The 18,506-nt window shown below is 46.4% G+C and overlaps 1 protein-coding gene across 4 annotated transcripts in view; it reads right to left on the minus strand.

The window, feature by feature from the left end:
• The window catches only part of MYO1E (myosin IE), a 933,795-nt gene that overhangs the window by 665,790 nt on the left and 249,499 nt on the right, over window positions 1-18,506 (minus strand). For all 4 annotated transcript variants that reach the window (XM_069624389.1, XM_069624388.1, XM_069624387.1 and 1 more), the window contains exons 3-4: window positions 4,164-4,253; window positions 1,932-2,026 (exon numbers count right to left, since the gene is read on the minus strand). In XM_069624389.1, the coding sequence (XP_069480490.1) occupies window positions 1,932-2,026; window positions 4,164-4,253 (185 nt within the window). The remainder of the gene's footprint in view (window positions 1-1,931; window positions 2,027-4,163; window positions 4,254-18,506) is intronic.

An 18,506-nucleotide genomic window follows, 5' to 3' on the forward strand; every position in this document is an offset into this window, starting at 1 on the left:
GTGCCTGAGAAAGGAACAACGCATGTAGGCATCTCCTTCCCCCAACCTTTCCATGCAGTCCTGCGGATTTTCCTGTCTCCTGCTGAATCCTGCCCCGAATGGCAACCCATTCCCACCCGGCAAAGCCAGAGTTAAAAAAAACCTGATCATGCTTCTTCTCGGAACACAGAGTGAGATTCGCACAATCCCTTGTATTTATGGGAATACTAAATCTCCCAAGAGCATCTGTCTCGAGCACACTATTGCCATGTCAATACAAATGAGTGGACTATTTACTAAAGAGGGTGAAGTGAGTCGAACATAACAACGATACCATCTTATTGTAGCAACGTTGCATGTCTGGAAAGGATCCGGGGCTACGCTGATGTCGGGACTCGGGGCTAGCTATCCTTTTGGTTGTAGCCTCTGAGCTTCTATCCTGGGCTACAACCAAAAGACCAGGGACTATAGCCCCCCCCCCCCCAGACCTCCTAGCGACACCTCTAAGCAATCCCAATACTGGGTGCTTTAGAAAGGCGAGAGCAGAAGCATAAAGGATGCTACAGAAACTGGTGGATGGAGTAGAAGGGTCTAGGAGCATGGACGGGGTCTATACAGACTGACAGCTACGCAGCTCTAATGCAAGACTTAACACTAGTAAGAAGACGTACCATAGTTCACTGGGGAGGAAAGATGACACGACAAGAGCAAGGGGGTGCTTCAAAAGAGAAGAGGTGTTTCACAAAGGTTTCCAGATCTGCTACAGTGGTGAGGATCTTGTGGGGGACTGGCATGGGACTACAAGCGAGAAGGCACAGTGGAAGAAGGGACGGCAATGTTTAGATGCCCTTGAGATCAGAGAGTACCAGAGGGATAGTACTGGAAGAAAAAGTCACCTGGGTAGGGGAGACCAGCCCGTGCATAGGTTTGAAGTCTAGGAGAAGGAATTTGAAAATGGAGCAGTTGTTTGTAGGTGTGGCTACCAGAAGGCAGTTGTGAAAAGGCATGGCTGCTGGCAGGTGGCATGGACATCACATTACCAAAACACAGCAGCTGGTGGTGATGGGTAATGACCCTCCAGTTGGAAAGATCTATTATGGGAAAGTGCCGCCGGCACCACAGGTCGGATGGCCATTGGACGGGGACCGATCAGCAAGGGTGCATGGCCCATGCAGATTCCGTCCCACTTGCATGCTCGGTCAACACCAGACACTAAACCAGTATAACGCTGCCACTAAAGACTACAGAAAGAAACGCTGTATTCATCTTATTCTTGCTTTATTTTGGTAGGGTCTCCAGCAGGTTTCCCTAAAACTCCCAGCATGTGGGGGGGAGCGGAATGCAGGTGACATTGAAAAGGACGGCGACACCCGTCCCCCTCTCAACCCATAAGGGTAGCAGATGACTCACCACGGGGACTCTAGCCAAGTCCTTGACGTCCATTTCTCCACCAAATGCTTCTGGCAGCCTTGGACCACCCATCTGAATAAAATGGACTTCTGCCAAACTAAAGTAAAAGCAATGACCACGACTGGAGTAGGCTACACCACAGTGGGGACAATCCTTCCAAAAAGCAGACTACTCGCCCAGGCAGAGCTGGATTTGCCTCTGTGACAACAGCCAATTCAGGCAATGCCCCCATCAGAAATATTCATCATCCCTGAATATTCTGCAAAGAGACTGAACAGGTCTACACTGTATGTCCATTGATACTAGACACATCAGCAATTTACGATTTAATTGTGTATAGGACCTTTTGATTCACAGCTCACTCAAGGCGGGAAACAAGCCACTGAAGCGGATGGATTCACATGTGTGCAATTGCACGGGCGAGTATCAGCTTGACAGAAAAGGAACCCCATTTCAGACACAGTAGCTCCAGCTCTTAGCTGCAGCAACTGGATCCCGCCTTTTCCTGGCAGGCAACAAGCACACATCTGGATCTCGCTTACCTGATAATGACGCACTGGTTTTCTCGGTCTATGATCATGTTTCTGTACATGTTGTCGGCCAGCGCATAGATGTGCGGCGGGTTCTCGTACTGTGCCTAGACGGTAGGGAAAGCCAATCAAGAAGGGAGTTAGTGTCAGCACAGCAGAATCTGGGTCATTGTTCTTTATTAGGTTAGCTGTGGCTTGTACCTTGTGCAGATTGAACTTAATTGTTGGCATAAACACAATAGTCACACATTGATGGGACAACTGACGTTAAAGCAGAGAATCCTAAAAGGTCACAGAGCATATGGTACAGTAAAAGGGTTGAACTAAAGTGCCCATGTTGGATCCAGGCGTTTGTGATAACTGTGGGCCACAAGATGACAGGTTTGCAAGGAGGAACATAGTGAACCTTGATCGACAAGAAGGGGCAGCAGTGCTGTCTGAGAGGGAGACATTAAGGCTATGGGCTGGGTCTCATGATGTTGGCTGGCTCTCATAATGTTGACTGAGTGGGATTGAAGATTGCCTGACTTCAACTTGTCAGCCGATTGGGGCATTTGAATGATGACACGGTCTCCGTTCTCAAGTTTCTCGCTTTTCCCCTTTGGGAATCATAGGATTCCCATGGGATAGCAGTAAAAAGGGTTCAAATAAACAAAAAGGATTTATCATTGAAAGGAAATGAATCCCTCGTCTTGTCAATCTGCAAAATGTTGGTAACATTGCTTGGGGAGAGGATCAATACACAAATGATCAACCCAAAAAAAACACCCCCCCACTAAAAGATGTAATGGGGTGGGTGATTTTCCTGCCAGGGGAGGGAGGATAGCTCAGGGGCAACGCGTTTGTCTGGGAAGCAAGCCAACGCGGCGCAACACAGGTTTGAAACCACTCGCTGGTATTAAGCGTGTTATAAATTAACAATATAATCAAATAAAAAATAACTACAGAGAAACACAACCACCTTAGCCTGAGCTGGGAGCCTCTAAAAACTAAGGTCGTCCTCAAGCACACACATATGTGCACACAATCCTGTTGCTAATCATGCTGCGCACAGCCTTATTTTGCTTTAAAGGCAGGGTGATGTTTAACTCCATGGGAGCCCTTGCTACAGCCGGGGGTACATGTCTGGTGATGGCGGTGGCTTGCTGGATCAGAACTCGTTCTCCCCAATGTCATTGGGGAAGAACGGTGGGTGCTGCGTTAAGATTACAGGCCTGTGGCGAGAAGCTGGGGCGTCCATCATACTGTGAGAAAAGGGCAATGATCCAAAACACTGCAGCCAATGAGATGCCGAGGAGAAAGTACCTTGATCATGAAAGGCACAACTGTGAGTGGCACTGTGGTCTGGGATAGAGTTCAGAGACTTCCCGCGGAGGTGTCTCGGTTACCTTCTTCAAATCGGGTACCATGCGGATTTCCCGATTGAGGTCACAACAGAATCCCGGGCCTGTAGCACAGACTGGCCCCACCTCTCCCAACAGAAGGTGAGTCAATTATCCATGCCAGCCAGTGCCATGATGTTTTTCTCATGTCCCTCTTTCTGTCATTCCAAAGTCAAAGTCTAAGGTGGGGATCATCATGGCCGTGGCCGGCAACCTCAGAACCGAAGTGGCAGGGCCACAGCGTTGTCAATCTCGGTTATTGGAAAATGGGGATAAAGGCAATCAAATGTTTGACAAACCCGTATCTAACAGGTACATGGAATGACACATGTTCATGCCCTATTTGCACGTCAACTTCCCAGTATGTCTGCAGGCCGAAGGTCATGTTTGACTAGGCCAGTGGTCTGCAACTGCGGCTCTCCAGATGTTTCGAACTATAACTCCCATGACCCCCCACCATTGACTATACTTGCTGGGGCTGATGGGAGTTGTGGTCCAAAACATCTCATTAGCCAAAGTTTGCAGACCACTGATCTAGGCTTGGGGCATTATTTCTAAGCCATTCTCGGGAAGGCTATGCACATTACTATGAAACAGGACCAGCATTCCCGGGGGCTAGCATTAGGCTGAGATAAGAATGATATTGAGGAAAGAAAAATGGATCATACTGGCCAGGCATGGGCATTCCTATTGCCTTAAAGGCCGAAATCACAGAGTCACCAGTTTATAGCACAACTAGCGGCCCTTTTCTAGGGAGAGTTTTGTGGTGTCAGTTGTAACACATACACGGCAATACAATATTTGGGAAATCTGTTCATCGTGTGCTAAGCACAGTCATTAAAAAAAGAAATCTGTTACTTACAGCTCCCTGGTACATTTCAATCTCTTTATCTCCAAAGTACGGCATCTGCTTGAAAGGGTTAACCGAGATTAACACCGGCCCGATGTATGTCTGCAGATGGACAGTTAAGGTTCATAAAATATGCACAAGAAAGTAGGTTTGTAAAAGCATCGGTTCAATGAATTCGCCATTTGCTTTCAGTCGATAATGCATAAAGAGGAAGCTGCAACATGTAAAAATGCCATCGGAAGCATACCTCATGATAATGATATGTTCACTGAAGTGTGATGTCTTCATGGGTCTAATATCACCCCTAAATTCTCTGGCTTCTATAAACTAACTGAATTTTATCCAGTTCTATGCAAGGAAACCACTCAAAATAAAGAACACAGCATTTGAGTAAAACAGATTGGGTTCACTACCTGTGCACCCACCTCGTCGCGCAACCGAGAAATTCACGCATGCAGTAATTACCTTCATAATACATTGCAGCCTGCAATATCTGTATAAAATCTTGGAAATAATGTTCTTATTACAGGCTAGCTGTGACATCTCAACTAACGTATAATAAGAAAATGACATCACACGCAAAGCATTATCAGTGATTACCCTTCAGCTGTGACCTCAGAATGCCTCCTGCCTGAGTAAACCCAGAGCAGAACTCCAGCTGTCACTTGCTCACTTAAAGGCGTGTCAAGCTGTGACAAGTTACAGACAGTAATTGACAAGGAACTATTTACTGGATATTGTTTAATGTATGCACTTCCGGAGTTTAACACCTGTGAACAAGCATCAGCATATTTGTACTTATTTTAAAGCATAAAAATCAGGTTTCTTTCAATGAATTTTATTAAACTGTTCAAACAATATTTCTTCAACACATTACAAGCTGCATGTTAGCTTTTATAAATCCAAACATGTTGTACATTAATCATATGGAACAGCAAATGCAAGATCACTTACAAGAGGCCAGGTAGTAAAGGAGCAGACAGAGTGTAGCCATATACATAAAATACCCGCTATTGTACGTAAAAAGGATATTTGCAATTTACCTCAGAGTTCCATGACCTTACAAAGGAACTCAGCGAAGTATCTGGCACGGACGTCATTTCACCAAAATGCCAGGGGTAGCAGAAGTGACATCACACGACCCTTGACCCGCCGGTGATATCACAGGAAGTGATGTCATTTGACCCCACCCCGAAGTGATATTGCGGGAAGCGATGGAACACAACCTTTCACCCGTTGACAAAACAGGAAGTGGCGTCACATAGCATTGTACACTACGAAAAATATGGTTACAATATCACTATAATGTGATGTACATTTCATACAAGAATGGATTGCTATATGTATCGTTAAGATCAGTGTGAATAGTCCCATATTACCAAATTACTGTGCATGCAGGCAGATGTCTATGACCAAATGATAATGATGTGTTTTTATATAGCACATACGCTTAAGCGCTTCATATAGAAAAAATATACACCCAATATCACCCAACCTGTGTTGGGACTCATTCATCGACCTCAAAAGGATGAATGGATAAGTTTAGGTGTTTAAGAACAGACTAAATTAGTGACTCACCCCCTGAAGTGTGCCTGAAATAAACCTTTAATGAGTCTAGCAATTATTGTATAGAACTCCAGAAAGACACATTATTTGGTATTCCTATTCTTTCTTATTTAGGTTCATTGCAGAAGGTGTTAGACTTGTGGCACTCCTGTTCTTATTTTTCTTCTTTTTCTTAAGGGGCCTGAACAAGAAAGCCAGCCACTCCAGAAGTAAAGAGCCACATGGGGCTGGCCACAGCCCAGGAGCTTGGATTTTTTTTTTTTTAGAGGTCGCAAGGGAGACCACAGAGGTCGCAAGGGAGACCTCAGAGGTCGCAGTTGCTACCTCTGGCGACCCCTAAATGACGTCCCTGGTATCTGGTCCACTGCAAAAGCAGTAAAGGTACTGTGCACATGTGGTAAAAGAGCAAGAACCATATATGGTAAAAGTACTTTATTGGGTGATTACTGTTACCGTGTGGGCCTAATAGTTGCAACGCAGAAGCAGCCATTTTAAAACCAGGAAACACAAAGCATCCTCTACCAGTGGAGTAACTTTGCTGAAAATGTTGGGGGGACATCACATCTAAATGAAAGGGGCCTGTGCCAAATAAGTGGGACAAAATGGTGTGCCACAAAATTTGGGACTGGTGACAAACACCCTTGTAAAATAACGCCCATGCCCCTGCAGCTGGTAACATCCAGCAGCCAAAGGACCATCAAGATGACAGAAGAAAAATCAAAGAGCAGAGCGGGTGGTATAACCGGTTTCTTGGATGAACGTTGTCATCGCCGGAACTGTGACTCATTGCTGAGAGCGCAATGATTGGGGCCGGATGGTTGTGGAGGTTATCCAGATTCAGGAATATAGGTCTGGAGTTTATTTGTTACAATATGCTTACAAGCCATTGGTTCCTTCATTCTCTGAAACCGCGTCCTCTATTTCAGTGTCCTCACCGCACCGAAAGGGTGGTTAACAAGCCAGGAGAAGAGTCAATTGTAATATAAATCATTTGTGCTGCCCATACCACTAGTTCGTCTGCTTTTTAAATAGCGTACCTTTAGTTCAAAGGCTCAAGAAATGAATCCTGGTCGCTTTCTCTTTCTCCTGAGCCAAATATAGAATCGGCTGTTTCCCCAATTCACAGCTAGGCAGACACACACACCGCGTTGGTGGTTCTGCAGGTTGTTAGGGTGCTCAGGTTGCAAGCAAACTTCTTGTATCAGTGGCAGAGCCTTTCATATGCATGATGGAACATTTCCAACTCAAAGAGCTCACAAAACACCAGTTACCTTGCACATCTGTGCTAGTTAAAGTGAGCAACACAAAGCACCCATTTAAAAATGTGTTTATATCCATGACGTCTTCTTTCTTGATATGCAAAACAATAACACTGCTTTAAGTCACTAATCAAATGTTTTCAACATTACGATTACGAGCTGGAGGTTTGTGGCAAAGAATCTCCATATCTATCATATCAGATCATATCTATGAGTTTATTACACTCATTTCATTGCATGTATTAAATCGATTACGTATTGTATTAATATGATTGCATGTATTAATATTGTATTAAATCGATTAAATTACGATTACGAGCTGGAGGTTTGTGGCAAAGAATCTCCATATCATATCATATCATATCATATCATATCATATCATATCATATCTATGAGTTTATTACACTCATTTCATTGCATGTATTAAATCACAGAGTACAGTGGGGTTAAATAGATTTTTCAGGAGTGTTCGGAAAGATTTCATTGATGTGTCATTTTCCCTCCATTTGTGGACCCCACAAACGTTCTGCTTTTGTTTGGCTATCCTATTTTAGCCTTCAGCTGCACTCCCCTGGGCTTTTGCTCACTTGTTATGGAGAAACTGACATATCCTTCAGACTGTCGTTACTGGGAAACTATGTTACCTTCCAGTACTGTGCACTGCGGTCCTTTTTGTTTTATGGCCCTAGACACCCTTGAAGGATTGTTTGGTGATTGTACAAGTGTGCCTAGGACGAACTGGTGGCAGCAGTTACTTTTTATAAGTGTTGTACTTCTTTTCACAGGATCACATTGTGTTTACCACGTTTGGTTTAAGACTGTGGCCAGGTCCGAAAATGGCTGAGCCACAAAGTCTTTTGCTCTGTCCTACGGCCATTTTTGTGCCTTGCCTTCCCCCAGGTCGAGTGACCCGGGTTTTCCTTGTTTGGGTATGTAGCCTCCCGCGAAAACCGATCTCTATCACTGGATTCTGCATTTCAAGCGTGTGTGCCCATGAAGCGTGTTGGGACTGTCTGCACCCAATCGACACTTGAGGGCATGAAAGACTGGGACCACCGTGGGCCGTGATTGGTCCACGACTGGGATGGCTGCATGAGAGCAGATCTTCGATTGGAAGTCCTTGATTTTGGCATGCAGCTAATCTTGGATAAGGGAAGGGGCTCTGCATCCATTCCAGGTTGATCACCTGAGTTCTCCCCGAACTACAGAAGGAGCCAAGTATCCTGCAACGAAGAAACAGGCTTGTAAAACCGCCAGAGAAGCATTGGAAGGTTTGGCACCCTGGGCCCTCTGCTGTCCCATCGGACCCCTATTTTCTTCATCAATCAAGAACGCCTGCAAGGCAGCTTTGCCCCTTTGGAGTAGTGGGAACAACTACTCTCAGAGCCCCCTGCTTACCCACTGAAGGTGCCCCTTTCGGAAGTGTTGCTGGGCAATCCAGTGAACTGTCCAGCTCTACCTCGGGGTATCCTGCAGAATCGCCACTGTCTTGAGTTGAAATGCGAAACTTGGAATAACACTTGCTTGTGGTCCTGTGCCCACTGTTGCCAAATTTCATAGGCCTAGCTCTTATGGGTCGCAAATTAGGAGAATGCGTAACGCTGCACACATCTGTGATTCCTGTGTCACTACCTGTTGGTGACGTTCGCTGTAGGTGCCTTGCTGACTTGCCCTCCCATGCCCTGAAGCCTGCTGCACCAGAACTTTTTTTGTATCAATTTCGGAAGCTGAAAAAAGACAACTGTCCTGTCACGGACGGTCATCCTATCCCGTAGCTGCAGAGAGCCAAAGCGCAGTGAAACTGCAGGACTCAAACCTACTAGCGACCACGACTAAACTGGCAAAGTTTGGTCTGGACTGTGTTGCGGGTCAGTGAGTACTTGCATCACTTACCGGTGGCCCCCTGGCACAACCGATCACTTTTGCGCACAAATATCCCTGAAAAGATACTTGCTTTTGGCTGGGTTAGCCTGCTCTCCCTAGCTATTCTCACCTCTTGGAAATTGCCCTGCCGCCAAGGGCAGACTCTACTCGAATAGTGGGAACCAATTCTTTGTCAATTCAAGCCCCTTCCTCACTCGCTACAGCTCTCTCAAGAAGACAGGCTTTTTGTTCTATGTGTGCGATCAGGCGATCGCGCAACAAGGCTCCCCACTTCTTAGGGCTGGACTGCCAAATTATTTGGAACGACTCAGAAGAATTGTCTAATACTCATAGTGTATTAACTCACCCTTCTCCTTACAGATTGTGGCTGTGTTTTAGTGCTTTGTCGCATTTGAAAATGTACTGTATATATATATATATATATATATATATTATTTAGTATAAGAAGTGTGTGGTAACTGTGTTTATATAACTGAAGTTTACTTGTGTCAATTGGTCGGTTTGACAATAAATGTATAGATGTTTTTGATATACAATTGTCTAAGAGTAATCTGTGGTTTGTTACTGTGTGTGCTCGTTGTGGGCTTCCTATCACTCTCAGCCCTCCTGAGACTTAGGGCCTCATTACGAGTTTGGAGGCAGCCATGCCCTTAACAAGGGCATGGCTGCCTCCAAACTCGGGTCCGGGTTCCTTGAATGAGGAATTACCGGGCCATTCCAACCTTGGAGGACACAGTAATTCCTCATTCAAAATACCCATCCCCATTCGAGCCCCCATAGAGCTCAATGGGAATGGGGAGGAAGCTAATAACGGGCCCATTAATAACGGGCCCGTTATTAGCTCCCTGGTCCCCTAGCGGGACCAGCAAAAGACGTCTGGTCTGACCAGACGTTCAGAGCGGGTCCCGCAAGGGAACCTCGTAATAGGGCGGAACGGGATTAACGGCACCGGCACCCTTACCGGCGCCGTTAAACCCATTCCGCCATGCTCGTAATGAGGCCCTTAGTCTTGACTGCCTGCCAAGCTACCTAGATTGGTCTGGCTTGTCCACTAAACTAGGGTGGTCTCCTAAACCTCTGCCCACCAAGTCAGAGTTTAGAAATCCATCTTAACAAGGTTGACATTGTCTTGCATTCTGGGACTTATAGTTAATTTTATTTATTGGATATTTGTAAGGCGCCTATACAACCAATGTGTTTCAAGGCGCCACAAGACACAAAAGGAGGGGGGCAGGGATAAAATAACAGTAATGTCCTACTAGGTCTTGTGACATTCAGATCGTGCAAGTGCAGTATGAAGAAGTGCTGGGGGGGCCGTTTGCATAAAATGCGAAGTGCTAGGATGGGGAGGAGAGTGCAGGGCAAAAGGAGAGAGTGCAAGTGAAAAGGGGGACGAGAGGCAGAGGGCCACATTAGTTAGGGGAGTGCTAAGAGGAGTACAGGTGGGCAAGTGCCAGGGATTGCAAGGGGTGCAGAGGGTGAGGGTTCCAAGCTAAGTGCCCTGAAGGGGATGGGCTTGGCGTGGGGGTCTTGGTTCCCAATAGAACTCTGAGGTAAACAAGGCAGCCAGTCACTGTGGCAGTCAGATGCGTTAGCAGGAGAGAGAAGGAAGAAGAGAAAAAGAGAGTCTTGAAGAGCTTCCGGAACTTAAGGAGATCCGGCTGGAGCATGAGAGGGGCAGGGAGACCATTCCAGAGGGAGGCTCCTAAGGAGGAGAGAGATCTACCCCCAATCAAGGGAGTTGGAGCTAGAAGACCCGAAGGGTTCTAGCACAGAGGTATTTAGGGAGAGAAAGTTGGATGTAGCGGGATCCTAGGTCCCAAAAAGCCTTGTGGGTAATTCAAAAGGTCTTGAACTTGATCCTAGCAGCGACCGGGAGCCAGTGGAGAGATTTTAGGGCTGGAGAGATGCAGTCCCTGGGCTTAAGGCCAAGGATAACTCTTGCAGTCCTATTCTGGATTAGTTCAAGGGGGTGAAAGTAGGGTAAAGGAAGATTGGGGAAGAGACTGTTGCAAAAATTTAGCCTAGAGAGGACCAGAGCTCTGGAGACATTGAGTTTCTGGGGGAAGGTGAGGAAAGGGAGAATGCCTTTGAGGGGGGGCAGTTGATAGTGGGCTTTCTTGATAAGGTCCGCAATGTGAGGAGAGAAGCAGAGAGAGGAGTCAAAGGTGACACCAAGGATTTTTGCCTCACAAGAGGTTGAGGGAAGGGGACCCATAGAGGGTAGCTAGAGGGTAAGAGGGAACGTGGTAGCTTAGGTCCAATAAGGAGGATCTCACTCTTACTGGCATTAAGGCAGAGATCATTGGCAGACGCCATGCCTGAATAGCAGTCAGGCAGTCAGGGATGAGAGAGGAGGAAGTGGAGGGAATCTTTAAAGAGATCTGCGTGTCATCTGCATAAGACTGGAAGTGAGGAGATCAGGTGGGCTAGCGGGGCAAGGTAGATGTTGAAGAGCCACAGCGAGAAGAAAGAGCCTTCAGGGATGCTGCAGGTGGAGAGTGTGATAGGGGAGACAAAAGGGCCCAATTGAACCTGGGAAGGTCGGTCGGAGAGGAATGAGGTCAACCAGTCCAGTGCCAGGCCTGTGATGCCAAGGGTCTCACAGAGCCGATTTGTCAGGGTGGCAAGACTGACTGTGGGAAAGACAGAGGAAAGATCCAGAAGGATAAGAATGGAAGGAGAGTTTGAAATGAGATTTGAGAGAAGTCATCACAGGTGTTCAGGAGAGCAGTTTCCGTGCCTCTGGCTGCTCTGAAGCCAGACTACTTGTTGTGGTGACAGCCAACAGAAACAGTGTGTTCGATCAGTTGTGAGATGGCCAGCTTCTCCAGGAGTTTACCCAGGAAGGGGGTAATGGAGATAGGGCAGTAGTTAGCAGGGCAGGAGGGGTCGTCACAGGGCTTTTTGAGGAGAGGATACACAAGGGAATGCTTGAGGGGTAGTAGGAATGAGCCAGTGGCAAAGGAGTGATTACAGAAATATGCCAAGGTTGGCGCAAGGGAGGCAATGTTGTCCTTGATGGTTCTGGAGGAGCAGGGGAGCACCTGTTTGGAGGATACTTTTATAGAGAGGACTTGTCTCGAGACCTCATCCGGTGCTATGGGTGAGAGAGAAGAGGAAAGCAGGGGTGAGGGGTGCCAAGGGAGGCCTGAAAGCTGGGGGCAGAGGCGGGAGGGGTGAAGAGGAGAGTGAGGACAGTATGTCCTGAGTTTTGTTTAAGAAGTGGGAGGCCAGTGAAGTGCAAAGGGTCAGGGATTGCAATGGGGGAAGTGGAGCCTGCAGTAAGATTGGCAAGTTCCTTGCAGATTTTGAACAGTTCACCCGTGTTGTTAGTGGCCCCAGAGTTGCAGGCTTGGAAATGGGCCTTCTTCTTCGAGCGGATGGAGAGTCTGTAGTGCCTTTGGAGCAGGCGTCAGGCCAATTTGTCAGAGGGTGTGCCTGAAGCCTGCCACTTACGCTTAGCAACTATGTATTTGCGTTTACGAGAGGCCAGGTCGTAGTCATACCAGGTGTTGTGCTTGGATGCAGACTTCATGCAGATCCTCATGACAGGGGCAAGGATGTCCAGGGTGTTGGTGATAGAGAGGTGATGGTTATCAAGGGCAGAGTCGGTGGGGGAATCCATGGCAGGAGTGGGAGGGGGAATGAAAGTGGCAACAAAAGCAGCAACAGACATTCGCTTCATTGGTCGAATGACGGAGAAGGAGTCAGGAAGTGCCATTAGAGGCTTAGCCGAGGGAGCTAAGAGATCCTGGTGAGAGGACAGGAGAGCCTGGTCAGACCAGGAGAGAGGTATAGTGAGAGGGTTGGAGATGGGGAGGTCTGCTGAGATGAGAGCATCCAACGTGTGTCCGGCTGAGTGCGTCGGGCCCGAGGGAAGAATGGTGAGGGAATCAAAGTCACAGAGGCTGAGTCAGGTGAGTCAAGGTGAATATTGAAATCTCCAAGGAGGTGAAGCTTGAAGGAGGAGGCAAGAAGAGAAGAGGTGAGGTCAGACCACTCAGTGAGGAAGAGAGAGACCGGGCCAGGGGCCCTGAAGATGGTGGTAAGAGTCAATGAGAGGGTTGGAGAGACATCAAGCCTGCAGATGAGGCATTCGAAGAAGGAATAGGTCTGAGTGGGAATGATAGTAGGAGGGACCCATTCAGGGAAGATCAAGGCCACTCCTCCTCCAGACCAGTTAGGCCTGAGCTTAGAGAGGGTCTTGTAGGGAGGAGTGTGTCAAAAGCAGTGACAGAGCTGGCAGGTAATCACATCTCAGTGAGAGTGAGAACATCAAGGTCAAAGGCTTCAAGACGGAGACAGATATCAGAGGAGTGTTCAAAAGCAGAGCGAGAGTTGAGGATAGCTAGGTGAAACTGGTTGCCACCTTTGAAGATTTTCCGAGGGATACAGGGATGAGAGATGCCCAACGGTGGTGGAGACGGGGCAAGAGGGGTGGCAGACAGAGGAGTGGCAGGAGAGGGGAGGAAGTTTGAGACGGAAGACGCCTATCAAGAAGGAGGAGGTTGGGCTGAGAACCCTGGGCCATGACAGTACCATTCTGATAGACATTAATGATGCACCTAGAGGATGAAAAGCATGCCAGGAGTACTTCCCATCTGGTACCACCAAAGATGGATGACAAGGTGAAAGGGGAGAGGACTGATACCATGTGGGGAGTCCATAGGTCCAGAGAGTGAACGACAAAGACGATGTCAGTGACAGTCTGCCTGGAAGAAGCGTGGATGTAGGTGTTAGCGATGGGCAGGCCTGGATTGGAGAACAGGAGATGTTTTTTGAACATTTTCCTTCCAAGACCTGAAAGAGGGGTAGGTTAGGTGATAGAGTAGCAGTTAAAGTAAATAGGGAAGATGGAGAGCACCATGGGACAGAGAAAAGTCCAGTGCACAAGGTCATCGAGAAAAGGTGTTGCGCTGCTCCAGCAGCGAGAGTGGCAGGGGCAAACCCCAGGGCAAGCTCGAGGAGCAAGTCCTCAAATAGTTCTCACTAAGGTCAAGTAAAATGCCACAGGGGTTCCCCCAACTATAGCGCCCCTCCTTCTCCACCCAGGCAATCTACTTGGGTCTCCCAGGGAGATGTTTCTAACCAAGCATTAATAGTGTAGTAATTGAGCCAGCACATGGAAGCAACATTGGGCACTTTTTTTTGCAATAATCCACATCACCAATGTTCAAATCGTTGGAGACAGAAAGATGAAACCCTGGGACGAGAAGGCAAAAAATCAATAGTTTGTGAACTCAGTTTGAAGACCGGAACAGCTGGTATTAGGTGCAAAAACATCAGTGATTCATGAGAATGGGAGCTTCAGAATGAAATCCTTGGATGAAGAAGAAAAGAGACATCCGCACACCGTCACTCAAAATACTACCTCCACTCTGGCTCACCCGTGTGTCTGCTGGTACCCCGGAAGACCGTACAGGAGCCCGACTGGTTTGTCAGCACGAAGGGACAGCGGGCCAACCTCCCAAAATGGCGCACAGGAGTCCAAAACATCTCACGCCAGCCCCCGATAACATGCATCCCAGTACAAAAAGCCAACAGAGACATTGGGGAAAAGAGCCGCTGCCGTTCCGATGATTTCTCTGTGCAGCGGACTCCAGCTGCATTCAAATCCAGTAGGAGGGCCTATGGTGAAGGTAGGCAAGCACCGACTGCGCTAGGGGTCTAGGCTTGCAATGTCCTGCAGCGTACCATACCCTATTGCTGCCCGTAGCTGCATGAACACTGCGGCAGACCTCAATGGCGTCACTGATCCGCCGCGCTGATCCCCGACCTACACTCCGCCGTGCCGTCCAGTGAGGCACGATGTGAAGGGCTCCCGCTACCTCACTGATGGCAATCCTTCCACTTGGCCCAGGCGCCCTTGCCACTCTGAACTCGCTGCTCTGAAATTGCTCGCTGGAGTCACGGGAGTCCCCGGTACATCATGGCAGCAAGGTTCATCCCCGGTGAACGCCGAGCAAGTCAGGGCCACTCCAGACAAGGAGTCGCTCTCTCTGATGCAGATGTCATCCTCCTTATCCCCTCTGCGACATGTGTGCAGGCCGGTCAATGCAGTACTTCCAGAGCCCTCACATCCACAATCCACAGCTGGGGTCAGACACAATGCAGTTCACTTGATTATCGGTGCCCTAGCCCAATTTTAAAGCCAATTGTAGGCTGTCGGGGACAGAGTCTAACCGCTCACGTCCTCTCCCACTGGCGGCCAGAAGTAGCAGGGATATGAAAGTTACCATTAGCCTTGGGGATGTGAAAATTAAAGCCACAATGACATTCTTCTGATTTAACATTTTGCTATAAGGATTTACATATTGTCATGTAGCTTTATTATGCAATTTGAGTAAAAAAAAAAAAGTAAACTCTATAAGACATTATTACTATAGGCCTTGAAATCCAAACTATTCGTACCGAGTAAAGCTTGGAAGGTATGTGGTTAAATTTAAAGAGTCACTCTTCAGCCTAAGTTTGTGATCCTAGTCTGTCCCCTCTAGCCATCCCTTCTACCTCCGCCAGCTGTCCGGCCATACCACTCCCTCCTTTTTGGATGCAGCCGGAGTACCGATAGTTCCCTTTTTCCACTTCCACCAATGATTAAGAGAAACTAACAACGTTTCCATTTAGCAGCAATGCAGCAAGATACATGTTTATGCAAGTGCTTTTTGTTTTGCCAAATGTTTTAACAAGAGAATTATGTTGGTGTTGCACATCTGCATGCTGCTTCAGATTTATTTTAAAAAAAAACACTAAAGTACTGAAGGCCACACAGGCCCAAATGATATCAAGAGTGCAGTGTACCTGTCGCACTCAAGATGGGCCTAGCTTGGTGGTAAAACTTTCCTTCATGTCCTCTTAGACATGCCTGTCAACATTCTATGACAAATTAACCAACATTGCCATAAATCAATTCATCTTGTTCTGTAAATGCAACCAACAACACCCATGCAGAGTGTAACAAGCAACGCCCATGGCTCAAACAGAGGACTCACTAAATGGCATGTGGTTTAATGTGCAGCCCCCTGGATTAATATCTACCTACCGACTGCAGACTCACTTTTCTATCAAAGATGCTAGAACTGCAGAGTGGCCAGAGTGGTGGTGATTCCCAGCACAGTGATGGTAACTCCCTTGTCACTAAGACCGCCAACACCACCAACACCTTTGTAGTGGTTGCCACAACCAACATCACTTCTGTAGTGGTTGCCACCATTTCTGCAGCACACTTTCTGCATCTGGGAAACTGGCAAGTCAAAAGTTCTGATGAAGTGTGTGGTGGCTGTTGAATGAGGCGGATAGAGGGTGTGTGTGTATTGTGATGGGTGTTGGTTAGGGGCTCCGGAGGACGGTGTGACACATATATATATATATATATACTTCCTGTCACTGATCACCAATCAGTGGAATGAGCAGCACTCTCGATGGTGAAAAATTAAACATCAGGTCGTCTTTGTTGAAAAACACACTTTCTTTATTGTACGTTCGTTACGAACGTTCGGCAATTGCAAAAAAAGAAATAAAAACATCAAATTAGTGCGATGCTCCCATTGTGTGGCAAAGAGATTTCTGGCGTTGATGCGTTTCGCGGCTTCCTCGCCGCTTGATCACAACCACATGTCCCTAAACCCGTGCCCATTAAATAAGGAAATCCAGCATTTAGGGCAGAAATAGAGATAGAGAAAGAACTGACAACTTTGCAAATCTCAGTGATTACATGTCGGCCATGTTTGTCTAGTGAGTGTATTCAATACGCCTAATACATATAATTACACTGGAAATGCACAGATTCAGATAATTCAATCATGCTGGTTTGTAAGGATCACTTAGTGCCAATAACAATATTTTCTATAGTTCTTATGCGCATAGAGTACACTGTGCTTATTCCAACCTCACACAATTATTACCATCTTGCGGTGACTTTGTGCGAATGCTTCTATAGTTGTAAACATTGGGCCATGAAAGTGCATAGTGCTGACGCTGACATTGTTATCACATTAGAGTTAACTATTATATAAAGTGCATTGTGCTTCATAGCAACAATCGTTCCCTTGCTTGAACACTTCAATTGTGCAAAGTTTCTAGCAGCTTCTTCGTATGTAAACAACAATCTCTGAAGTGCATTGAAAGTGATGCTGCTTTTGTAAACAATCGACCATAAAGCTCATGCCAATATCATGAAAATGCTATCACATTCAAACTTAGCTGCTGTTTAAAGTGCATAGTGCTTCATAGCAGCAATTGTTCCCTTACTTGAACAATTCAAGTGTGCAAAATCGCTAGCAGTTTATTCAAATGTAAACGCCAATCACTGTAAAGTGCATAGTTCTCCTCCATTGGCAGCATTATCCTACCTCAGCAAGGTCTTTACTGGGGTGTATAGAGCTCCATAGCAGCAGATGTTCCCTTATTAAAGCAATTCGATTGCTAGCAGATTATTCATATATGAACAACAATCAACTACAAGGTGCATAGCGCTCCTCTTTTTAGCAGCAGTATAATACGTCAGCAGAGTCTTTACTAAAGTGCATAGTGCAAACTTTCATTCTTCAAACTTGGTAATTGATGCACCAGCTATATTCCTAATTGTCGGTCCTGATTCATCTGCTCTCTATAACCATCTACCCCTCAGGCACAGAAGTTAAACATCCAAACTGCTGCCCAGATTACTATCACAGTGCCAGGTACTACTATACTACCACATTTCTAAGAATATAAAGTGAAGAAATGAAAGGATAAAAAGAGAAAAAGAAATCCAGGTAAATCACCACAGAGATCTACATTAATCACAGATAAAATCCATGTACATTACTAAGCACAATCATGTCCGGGTCTATTTTTGTGTATTTCAGGTTTTCAAACAAAACTAGCATTCTGTTATAACATGGGTACATTTGGAAAGTATACACTCCGTATTGATTGGAGTGTCCCATTTTATGTTCCTAAAAAGGTGTACATTTCCTCATCGATATTGTGGCTGCTTGGCTGTTTGTTTTCAAAGTCTAAAATACAACATGTCTCTTTTTGCCTAAGCATAAGCTCATGATTACCATATATATAAAAATCAGTATGATGTTATACCACATTTTGTAAGAAACATCATAATATTATACGGTTGTATGAGATTACATTGGCTAAAAAAAATAAACGTTGTTGGGGTCAATATGTTATTATTCGTTAACTAATCAGCGTTCTCAACCTATTCTAGGACCAATGCAAATATACAGTAAGGATCCAGCCCTACAATATGTGGAGGAATTACTGGAGAGTGGGAGAAAAACAAATGTTTCGCCAAGAATGTTTTTAATCGCCAGTGTAATCGCCTGATCTGAACGGAGCTGTGCCTCCTCTCCTCATTTTGATCATGATCGACGTCAACATCGTGGAAGGCGTCAGCACCCATTATCCCAATTACCAAGTTGCGCAGAAAACAACTTACAGCACACAATGGCGATTTTTCCAAGTATCTCCAGTTTGTAATGCAGTGCTGCTCCTCAGTAGTGCAAGATGTAACCTGGTGTTGAGAACCCCAAATGACTGCTCAAGCGTGCCACAGTTTTTCATGTGTGTTGCATTCTGTGGCTACTCATGCACATTTTGAGGGTCCTACGTGGGTGTGAGGAGCCATGGCATGAGTGGTATCAAAATG

This window comes from Ambystoma mexicanum, chromosome 11 (assembly GCF_040938575.1).
Source record: "Ambystoma mexicanum isolate Mex_15411 chromosome 11, UKY_AmexF1_1, whole genome shotgun sequence".
Lineage (NCBI taxonomy): Eukaryota > Metazoa > Chordata > Amphibia > Caudata > Ambystomatidae > Ambystoma > Ambystoma mexicanum.